Here is an 11778-nt window from a genome sequence, read left to right on the forward strand (position 1 = left end):
CAGCATCCCATATTGTACCCTAAGGTTACAAAGAGTGATTTTTGAGTGCAGAGCCAGGGGTAACTGCTGAGTACAACTGGGTATAGTCCCAAAACAAAACCAAAAGAGTTATAAAGAAATTGTTGGTTATAACAATTTAGTATTCTTTAATTCCTTGATCTTTGCATTTCATAGATCTTAGAATAAATAATTAGGGTGTTGGGTTTTGTTTGTTTGTTTGTTTTTTGGTTTTTCATTTTTTGTTTGTGTTCATTTGTTTTGGGGTTATACCTAATAGCTACTCTCAAGGATTATTTCTGCAGTGCTTCTCCAATATGGAATGTCATGGATGGAATTCAGGTTGGCGACATGCAGACAAGTGCTTTTCTCGCTGTACTATCTCCCCAGTTCCCTGCAGTAAATCATTGTAAGAGTGTTTTTTTTTTTAATGTTTTAAAATTAGTTGGCATTAGAAAAGTCCTAAAAATGGGAGCAAAAAAAAAAAGATGATTTTTTTTCTTTCCCAAAGAAAGTACTTGATTTTGTTTGTTTGTTTGTTTTGGGGTCTTTACCCAATGTTGCTCAGGACTTCCTCTGGCTGTGTGCTCAGGGGTCATACCTGGCAGGCTAGGTGGTCCTTATGGCATGCTGAGGATTGAACCTGGGTTGGCTACATGCAAGGCAAGTGGCCTCTCACTTTCCAATCTCTTCAGCCCTAAAGTACTTGATCTTTAAATTTCTTTTTTTTTTTTTTTTTTTGGTTTTTGGTTTTTGGGTCACACCCGGCAGCGCTCAGGGGTAACTCCTGGCTCTATGCTCAGAAATCACTCCAGGCAGGCTCGGGGGACCATATGGGTGCCGGGATTCGAACCAATGACCTTCTGCATGTAAGGCAAATGCCTTACCTCCATGCTATCTCTCCAGCCCCAAGTACTTGATCTTTAATATTGTTATTTCTGAAATGCATTATTGAACTATATGTAAAAGTTACAAATAGGGTAAATATTTTATGCTCTTTAAATGTACAGTCAAAATATACCAGAAACATTATATTATGAAGGTATATTCAAGAATGAACTAGTGGGGCTGGAGAGATAACACCGCGGTGTTTGCCTTGCAAGCAGAAGATCCAGGACCTAAGGTGGTTGGTTCGAATCCTGGTGTCCCACATGGTCCCCCGTGCCTGCCAGGAGCTATTTCTGAGCAGATAGCCAGGAGTAAACCCTGAGCGCCACCGGGTGTGGCCCAAAAGCAAAAAAAAGCAAAAAAAAAAAAAAAGAATGAACTAGTATGACTTCAGAGCTTACTCTCTCAGCCACTGAAAGTGGTTAGGAGTGGTTTTGTAATAATAAGTCTTAGAATAATATCAGGTAGCAGTTTTCGTAGTTTATGCATGGATTTACCATGTAAATATCAATGCATTCTTCCTCTATATAATGGAGAATGTGAATAAATTTCATGAGTTTGAAAGACTAATAATTTTTAGCTTTTTTTGAAGCAAAACCATTTTCCCTCTGGTGTCATTGTCAATAAAAAAATACTTAAAAATAATATCTTTATTTAAACACCATGGTTATAAAGATGATTATAGTTGGATTTCAGTCATAAAAAAATACCCACCTTCACGAGTGCAACATTCCCACCACCAATGCATCCCATTTCCCTCCTCCCCCCAAAAATCTTTTTTTTAACATCTTCTTTGGGGAACTGGAGCAATTCTACAGCAAGTAGAGCTCTTGCCTTGTATGCAGCCCACCTGGGTTCAATCTCCAGCATGCCCATGACCATCCCCAGAGTAATTCCTGAGTATAGATCCAAGAGTAACACTGGGCATCTCCAGGTGTGATCTAAAAAACAAAAAAAATGTAAAAATCATCCATTTTTAAAAACATTTCTCAAGAAGTATACAAATAGAGTTGACTTTTTCTTGAACTCTGCCTACTTTTGTTGCTGCTGTTGATAATACCTCTATGTAGTCTCAGTTCTTTTCACCATTAATGATTCAACTCTGCAGTTAGCATGCTACAGTCATGCATAAACTACTTACATTGGGGCTCTTTTCTTTCACAGGAAACTCTGCCCTGTATTTATTCGAGTGTTATGACACAAGAACTGAAAGCTGGCACACGAAGCCCAGCATGCTGACCCAGCGCTGCAGCCATGGCATGGTGGAAGCCAACGGGCTGATCTATGTTTGTGGTGGGAGTTTGGGGAACAATGTTTCTGGGCGAGTGCTGAACTCCTGTGAGGTGTATGACCCTGCCACAGAGACGTATGTACCCCTTTCAAACTTCATAGTTCTTTTTCTATTTTTCTTTCCTTAATCCATGGAAGATGTCAAAAGGCAGAAGGAACTGGACAAAGAATTTTATGTATATGCTGAAATATGTACAGACTAGGGGCGTGTTTAATGTCCACACCTCTTCTGGGCCACATTCCAAGTGCTGAGGGATTAGACTCACTATAGCAGTGCTGGGACAGCAGTGTTGAGATTGAATTCCCAGCCTCACACATGCCTTGCAAGTCTGGTACTTGAGCACATCTTACTCCTGTCTTTCCATCTCAAGAAATTACTTTAGCAGGGGATATAGCTCAGCAGTAGAGCTCTGCCTTGCACCCATCCCCCAGACCCCACCCTCAAAAGAAAAGGAAGTGAGCAGGTTTTGGCTGCTAAAACCACAGATCCAGTTCCCAGCATCTCCTCGAGCACCTCTAGGACTGTCCCTGTTCACTGTCCTGGGGGTAGCATGTCCCCTTTCACACTATAGAGCAGAGTTCCCACATTCCCCTAAGTGAATGAAATAATTTGACCTTCTGTCCCATATGAACCTTTTTCTAGTTTTGCTTATGTGATAAATGCATATTGATGACTAGTCTGATTTTTCAAGCTCATAAAATGTTTTTGTTTAAATGCTGATTTTTTGTTGTTTTTGGGTCACACCCGGCAGTGCTCAGGGGTCTCCTGGCTCTACACTCAGAAACCATTCCTGGCAGGCTTGGGGGACCATATGGGATGCCGGTATTCGAACCACCGTCCTTCTGCATGCAAGGCAAATGCCCTACTCCATGCTATCTCTCTGGCCCCTAAATGCAGATATTTTTTTTATTTTGTTTTTTGGGCCACACTCAGTGACGATCAGGGGTTACACCTGCTATGTGCTCAGAAATTGCTCCTGGCTTGGGGGTCCATATGGGACGTTGGGGAATCAAAACTCGGTTCGTCCTAGGTTAGCCTGTGCAAGGCAAACGCCCTACCACTTGCACCACTGCTTCGGCCTCTATTTAAATGCTGATTTTAAACTAGACCTGCCAATACCTAATGCTGTCAAAAAAAAAATAATAAAGACAAACTATCAAAAAAATTGTGGGTTTTGTTTGAAGGGTAAGAAACTAGGAGGGGCCTGGAGTACAGTGGGTAGAGTTCTAGCCTTGTAGATAGCCAAATCAGGTTCAACCCCTGGCATCCCATATTGTCTCTGAGCTTGCCAGGAATAATTCATGAATGTAGAACCAGGTACGACCCCTGAGCAATCCTGGGTGTGGCCCCAAACAAAAATAAAATTGAGAAAAGTTTAAAAACAGAAAAGAAAATACAGAATGGAAGAAAGGGGAAACTTTCTGATCAATTGCGTTTACTTAGAAATATTATACATTGGGGGCCAGAGCAGTGGCGCTAACCTAGGATGGATGGGTTCAATCCCCAGCATCCCATATGGTTCCCCAAGCAAGGACAAGAAGTGATTCCTGAGTGTTGAACTAGGAGTAACCCCTGAGCATCACTGAGTGTGATCCCCAAAAGAAACAAGCAAAAAAGAATATTTCTTCCCAGTTTTAACAATTTTCTTGTTTTATATTTAGACTATGTTTTTTAGAAGCTAAGAAATTAAGTCTGTGGAAAAGAATGCCAGTGCTTGTACAGTATGTGCACGCTTGCATGTGCAGGCGTGTGTGTGCGTGTGTGTGTGTGTGTGGGTGTGAGAGAGAGAGAGAGACAGGTAGAGGCATTTTGGGGACCATACAGTACTGGGGATTGAAACCTGGCCTCCTGTGTAACTTGCTAGCCAGTCAGTCAGTTGGACTTCATTTGGCCCACAGTCTGCATTTCAGAATAGTGAACTAAGACTAAGTTTCAGGCAGATTCTCAGCACCCCTTCATATATGAATTACAAGAGGAAGTGTGCTTCTTGTGCTTAATTCCAAACCTTAGGGGACTGTTTTACATAAAAACAATACACAGAGGGCCCGGAGAGATAGCACAGCGGCGTTTGCCTTGCAAGCAGCCGATCCAGGACCAAAGGTGGTTGGTCCCATATGGTCCCCCGTGCCTGCCAGGAGCTATTTCTGAGCAGACAGCCAGGAGTAACCCCTGAGCATCGCCGGGTGTGGCCCAAAAACCAAAAAAAAAAAAAAAATACACAGAAAACAAGTTACATTTGTGCTTTACTAAAAGCACTTTTTTGGGGGGTAGGGGGGTTTTGGGCCACACCTGGTAATTCTCAGGGGTTACTTCTGGCTATTCGCTCAGAAGTTGCTCCTGGCTTGGGGGACCATATGGGATGCCAGGGGATTGAACCGCAGTCCGTCCTAGGCTAGCACTGGCAAGGCAGACACCTTACCTCTAGCGCCACCACGCTGGCCCCCTAAAAGCACTTTTTATTATGGATATATGTGGAGAAGAAAGGTGACAGAAGAGGAAAGGGGTTGAGGAAGTGGTAACATTTTACCAGCAGGGCAAGACAGTTGAGGCGAGAGCAGAGTCAGCTTATTGAGAGAGCACTGGACAGATGGACACAGGGGAGACCTCCAGAGAGATACCCACTTAGTACATTTTTGGGAAGCCTTTTGTCTCTGGGTGCATAGGTGGGACGTTTCTGTAGATGAGTTAAATCTGGGAGGTGGGTGAGCAGGAGACATGTAGCCAATTCTGGGAGAGGAGTGAGATGTATTTGAAATGTTCTGAGCCAATCATGAGAAGAGAGTGAGATGCCTATTAAATAATCCCAGTCTTTCTGGGAAGAAAGTGGCAGGGGCAATAGAAAGGAGCCAATGTGGGGACTCTTAAGTCTTGGGGACACAGTGGACTCTCAGCAGGGACAGCACAGCTGATGGTGCTAGCAGGGAAGGCCTCAGACTGGGGGCATCTTGGATATGGGAACTGAGCTTGACATCTGCTCAGGGGGCTTCTGTTAGACCCTTCTGAAGGAGTCTTTGAATGGATAATTACCCACTTGAAACGTGTCATGAACACATTGATAGCTCATTCTGGAGGTTCCTGCTCTCCCTCTGCAGAGCTGTGCATTGTTCTGGGCTCTGGACAAGCCTGTGTATTTATCCTGAAAAACAGGAGCAGTGTCTCCTCTTCCTCTCCCAGAAAGCTCTGAAAAAGCAAGCAGTGACCTCCAGACTCTTACAAAAACAAGAGGCTGGAGCCATAGCACAATGGGGGAGGGCACTCATCTTGCATGTGGCCGGCTTAAGTTCAATTCATGGCATCTCATACGGTCCCAAAACCTTAAGGAGTGATCCCTGAGTGCTGAGTCAGGAGTTTGCTCTGAGCACTGAGGAATGTGGTTCAAAAATTGAAAGAAAAAAATAATTGAAACAATATATTAATGTAAGACAAGAAGAAATTTTTTTTTCTTTTTTTTTTTTTTTTGGTTTTTGGGCCACACCCGTTTGACGCTCAGAGGTTACTCCTGGCTATGTGCTCAGAAATCGCCCCTGGCTTGGGGGGACCATATGGGACGCCGGGGGATCGAACCGCGGTCCTTCCTTGGCTAGCGCTTGCAAGGCAGACACCTTACCTCCAGCGCCACCTACCCGGCCCCTAAGAAGAAATTTAAACTTCTACAATTAATCATTATGTACTATTTGTTTTGGGAAGGTAAATTTGTCAAATGGTTGAAGAGGAAAACTTCAATATTATATATTGAATTAAATATATATAGTATATATTCAATATATTATATTATAATATTGGAGTGCCCAGTACAATTTGTAGGGTGCTTGTTTTGCACTAGGCTGACCTGGATTCAATCTCTGGCATCCCATGTGATCCCCTAAGCACCCCAAGCCAGGAGCGATTTCTGGGCACATAGCCAGGAGTAACCCCTGAGCATCACCGGGTATGGCCCCCCCCCCCCAAATAAAAACCTGAGCGCTAAAGGTCCATGATGTTTCTTACATATGCATAAATATTATTTAAAACCATACATGTCAAAACTGCGTTGACTATTTTCACTGACTTCTCTTTCCTTTTTGTTACCATTTTAGTTTATTGTGATCCATAGGAATGAATTTCTTCCAGAGGTGTGTTCATAGTATCCAGATATCGCCTGTTTACTTTGTCTTATCATATTTGAAAGAAATAGAATTCCAATTTACCCCACCTAAAAAAATTACCCTAAACCAGGCCCGGAGAGATAGCACAGCAGCGTTTGCCTTGCAAGCAGCCGATCCAGGACCAAAGGTGGTTGGTTCGAATCCCATATGGTCCCCCGTACCTGCCAGGAGCTATTTCTGAGCAGACAGGCAGGAGTAACCCCAGAGCACTGCTGGGTGTGGCCCAAAAACCAAAAAAAAAAAAAAAAAAAAGTACCCTAAACCAATGTTAAGCTTTTTGTTTTCTATCATTTCAGACATTGTGTGTGCTCATATATTTCAGTGGTAAATGAACACTTAATTGAAGTAGCTATTATTTTTATGAACTAGCATAGTGTTTTTGGTGGGGTTTTTTTTTTTTTTTAACTTTAAGTATACTAAAAGCTATATTTTTGTTGTTGTTTTTTTCAGATGGACTGAACTGTGTCCAATGATTGATCCCAGGAAGAACCATGGTCTGGTGTTTGTAAAAGACAAGATATTTGCTGTGGGTGGTCAGAATGGTTTAGGTATGTAATATTAATTTACCATACAACTTTACCAATAAGCCTGTTGAAAGCTATATTAAATTTAATTTAATTGTATATGTATATTAAATTCTCAAAAAATGCTTTTCTTAAATCAAGACTTAAGCATATACCAATAATATCACTATACCCGTTTCTTAGTTCATGGGATTGACATGTTTTCAAAGTGTTGCAATATGTATATATAGCATCCATGATCATAAAATGTGGGCTATAGTCATCAGCTGTTGTGACAGTTTCCTTTTTCCATACAGCCTCTGGAAAATGTTAATACACTAGCCAAAGCATAGCTGACAGACAAAAACTTTTAAACACTAAGAAAACACGACATCTATAAACCATGAATGGCAGCCTCAAAACATTTATAAACATTGCATGAAAAGATTAATACCAAGATATATGTATTTTAGCATTTTTAATGAGTACATTTAAATGTTCTTAAATAAAACCAAAACCAACTTAAATAATAGGGAATCTGGACTGAATTTCTTAGTCCAGAACTTGCTCAAGCTTTATTTTATTTTATTTTATTGGGGGGGGGGGTCACACCCAGCTGTGCTCAGAGGTTACTCTTGGCTCTGCACTCAGAAATTGCTCCTGGCAGGCTCTGGGGACCATATTGGGATGCTGAGATTAGAACCACCAACTGTCCTTTGTGCTATCTCTCTAGCCCCTCAAACTTCATTTTAGTACTTTATTAAGTGTTATTTAAATATAATGAAGGAATTGCTCTTTCCCTTGTCCTATTGCTCTGCATCACTATTTTCCATAAACTGCTCAAAGACAAATGACAGATTAAGGACATTTGAATAAATCAAATCAAAGCTAAATATGATTTATTTTTCCAGAATGGATAGAGCATTTTTGTAGAATAAATACTTATTATTTTAAATAATAAGTTAGAAATGTATGTACATCTTCATTGTGTTAAACTAAGAATAAGTTGGATGTGGCCCAAATGCAAAGAAAAAGAGGCAAGAATAAGAAATTAAGGGGGAAAAAAAAAGAAATTAAGGGAGAGAGCTGGGGAAATAGAAGCTTGTAAACATTACAGGATCCCTTGAGCATTCATAGGTAGGTGTAAGGGTAGCTTGGACAACCCATAAGCTTTATTGTAAAACCCCTCTCCCCCAAAAAATTCAAGTGTAATTATGTGGTCATCTACTACAAAATTCTTAAAATGTTAATTCATACTTGAAATTTTCATTATGTTGGAAAAAACTAACATTTTTACTTAAAGAATTGTTGTAGAATGGTCACCATAGCTGTTTGTGTTGTTTTACTCTCTTAAAGGTGGTCTAGACAACGTGGAATATTATGATATTAAATTAAACGAATGGAAGATGGTCTCACCAATGCCATGGAAAGGTGTAACTGTGAAGTGTGCCGCGGTTGGCTCTATAGTCTATGTCTTGGCTGGTTTCCAAGGTGTGGGTCGATTAGGACACATTCTTGAATATAACACTGAAACAGACAAATGGATTGCCAACTCTAAGGTTCGAGCTTTTCCAGTAACAAGCTGTTTGATTTGTGTTGTTGATACTTGTGGAGCAAATGAAGAAACTCTTGAGACATAAAGTATGAGCAACCTTCGAACACTTATCAGATTTAAAAGCTTGACAAGCAGTACTCTGTTCCAAGAGTTTGATCACAAGGTTTTTGGTTGATCTTTCTTTTGTTGAAGGAAGTTTAAAGTTAAATAAAATCCCTGTAAGTTTTTTTTTTATTAATATGGTTTTTCATTAGTAATTTGACCATATTTTACCTGGCCACCTAGCCAGCAATGTAATCTAGCAAGAGAACTCAAATGTATGTATAAACATTTGGGAACAACATGAATTTTTGAATGAATTTCACATGTCTAAGATTATATTATTATATGATTGCTCACTAGTGAAGCAGTCTTGTCTTAACTCTAAATTCTATTTTCATATAGTATAGAAGTGTTTTGTAGGGGCCGGAACGATAGCACAACCTATAGGGAGTTTGTCTTGCACGTGCCTGACCCAGGTTCAATTCTTGCATCTTAGATGGGAGCCTGCCAGGAGTAATTTCTGAACCTACTGGAATAATTTCTGAACACAGGAGCAGGTGTGGCCCCGCCCCCCCAAAAAAAGTAAAAATGTGCCCAACTTCTCATGAAATGTATTCAGTCCAAATAGATGTATAATTTATTTATCTTTTTAAAAGAAAATATGTCAACCTTAGTACCTAGCATTAATTTATATCACTCTTTAGCTCAGTGGTGAAAAGATGTTTATGCTCTCAGTCTTCATTGTTGAATGATGAACTAATAAAACGTAAAACTATAGCCAATTTCTTGGTCACTAGAATCGCACGGAATAGTTATGTGATATCAATATTGACTTTCAACTTTTTATGGATTTAAAGGTATTTAAAAGGCTTTATTAGCAGGGCACATCAGATACTTGACACAGTTGTCCCTAAAAGTTTTGTAATGATTTGAAATAAATATCTTCGTTGATTTTTGTGTGTGTGGTCAATAAATAGTTCATAAACCCAATTTTTTTCTAGTAGTATTTTCCCTTTGACATTAAGGAATGTGTAAAATGAGTTGTGTAAAACCAACATCATCAATGTCTTCAATCTGATATAACTGAATATTTTAAGTTAAATTATATTACCAAGTTCATTTTAAAGGTGTTAATTAGGGGACTGGAAAGATAGCAAAGCGGTAGGGCGTTTTTGCTTTGCATGTGGCCAACCCAGCACTGACATTGGTTTGATTCCCACCATCTCAAATGGTCCCCCAGCCTGCCAGGAGCGATTTCTGAGTGCAGAGTCAGAAGTAACCCCTGAATGCCACCAAGTGTGATACAAAAAGAAAAAAAATAAATAAAAGTGTTAATTTTTTCACATTAGGAAGCAATGTATCTATGTTAATGTTCATCATTTTTTTATATAAGTTATAGTAAGCCCCCAAAAGTGGCTGAAATGAGAAAGGAATAACCCCCCAAATCATAAATATTTCAATGTATTAGGGTCCCTGTGTATATTACAGTTTATGGAGGCTTACTTCCCTGCAATTTAAATGTCTGATTGTTTACTTAATATATTCACAGATGTCACATTGCAATTTTGAAACATTTTTGTACACCTTAAAAAGAAACAGCCATGGGCCCGGATAGCACAGCGGCGTTTGCCTTACAAGCAGCCGATCCAGGACCAAAGGTGGTTGGTTCGAATCCCGGTGTCCCATATGGTCCCTCGTGCCTGCCAGGAGCTATTTCTGAGCAGACAGCCAGGAGTAACCCCTGAGCACCACCGAGTGTGGCCCAAAAACCAAAAACCAAAAAAAAAAGAAACAGCCATTTTTACTTCCCATTTCTTCAACTGTATCAGTTTTCTTGGGCTCCTGTAACAAATTACCACAAACTTGGTAGTTTAAATAGGGACTGGAGAGATAGCATGGAGGTAGGGTTTTGCCTTGCATGCAGAAGGACGATGGTTCAAATCCTGGCATCCCATATTGTTCCCTGAGTGCTGCCAGGTGTAACCCAAAAAAAGAAAAAAAAAAAAAAAAGAAAAAAAAAACCAAAAGAAAATAAAAATATAGTTCATGAGGCAGGAAGTTCCTAAAGCAAGTGGGGGGAAGAGGGGAGGACTTCCTTCTAGAGGCCTGAAGGGGAAACAGCCCCTGCCTTTCTAGTTCTGATGATAGCTGGTGATCCTCAGCCACTCTTGGCATCTCTCCCTTCAGTTCCTTCCTCTTGCCTTAACAGGTGTCTATCTTAACACTGTTAGAAACAACAGCCATTCACTGCAGCTTAATCCATTGTGCCCCTTTATCTTAATTAGTACTTCTGCAAAGGCCTTCTTTGCAAGTTCCAAAAGTTCCAGGTAGACATTGATTTTGGGGAAATGGAGTTAACCTGGTCCTGGGGAACAATTCATCTTTAGATTTGCAGGTTCTAAATGTATTTATATTGGACTTCAAGGTGTCAGAACAGGGGTTAAGGTGCTTGCCTTGCATGCAAGTTCAGACTCTAGCACAGAGGTGTAAATACTGAGAGTTCCACCAAATAAGGAATACACACACACACACATTATTTTACTTCATTGGAAAAAATTTCTAAATGTTTTAGGGTCATGCCCAACAGTTCTCAATGCTTACTCTTGGCTCTAGTCTTAGGGATCACTCCTGGTAGGCTTAAGGGAGCATTTAGGGTACCAGATATGGAACCTTGGGTCTGTTACATGCAGGACAAGCACACTATCTTGCTATCTCTGGTTCCAGAGAATGGAGGCTTTTATATACTTTCAAAATGCCAAGCCTGGAAAGATTGTATGGCTGGCAGGGCACTTGCCTTGCACAAGGCTGAATGTGGTTCAATTCCTGACATCCTTACAACACTTCAGGAATGATCTGAGCACTGATCCCTGAGCATTGCTGGGTGTAGCCCTCAACTAAAATATAAGTAAATAAAATCCTCACTAACTGATGGAGAGAATTATCCAGTGGAGCAACATTGAAAGCACCACATTAATCAAGAAAGCATGGTTAACAAGTAATGGGATTAGAAATTGTACACAAGCAGGAAAGTATACTGCAAAAACTACATCATCCTTTCTTTTTGTTGTTTCTGGGCCATACCGGCAGTGCTCAGGAGTTACTCCTGGCTCTGCACTCAGAAATTGTTCCTGGCTGCAGAATCTCTTCAGGGCCCAACACCCAGTAAGCTGTCCCCACCAAATAAAGGCGGAGCCAGAGGAGCTCCGCTTCGCTCTGTGGCCTTGCACATCCTCTTAACCCATGAACCCCATCACAGCATATAGTGAAAATCACACTACAAGGGGCCGGTGACATAGCATGGAGGTAGGGTGTTTGCTTTGCATGCAGAAGGATGAGGGTTCAAATCCCGGCATCCCA

At 40.7% G+C, this 11778-nt stretch overlaps 1 protein-coding gene across 1 annotated transcript in view; it reads left to right on the plus strand.

Moving 5' to 3' along the window:
• The window catches only part of KLHL7 (kelch like family member 7), a 52753-nt gene extending 43381 nt beyond the window's left edge, over nucleotides 1–9372 (plus strand). Inside the window, exons 9-11 of the mRNA XM_049781441.1 lie at nucleotides 2050–2251; nucleotides 6772–6869; nucleotides 8181–9372. Coding sequence (XP_049637398.1) covers nucleotides 2050–2251; nucleotides 6772–6869; nucleotides 8181–8464 — 584 coding nt within the window. The 3' untranslated portion in view covers nucleotides 8465–9372. The remainder of the gene's footprint in view (nucleotides 1–2049; nucleotides 2252–6771; nucleotides 6870–8180) is intronic.
• The last annotated feature ends 2406 nt before the right edge of the window (nucleotides 9373–11778 follow it).

This window comes from Suncus etruscus, chromosome 10, assembly GCF_024139225.1.
Source record: "Suncus etruscus isolate mSunEtr1 chromosome 10, mSunEtr1.pri.cur, whole genome shotgun sequence".
In the NCBI taxonomy this organism is placed as follows: Eukaryota; Metazoa; Chordata; class Mammalia; order Eulipotyphla; family Soricidae; genus Suncus; species Suncus etruscus.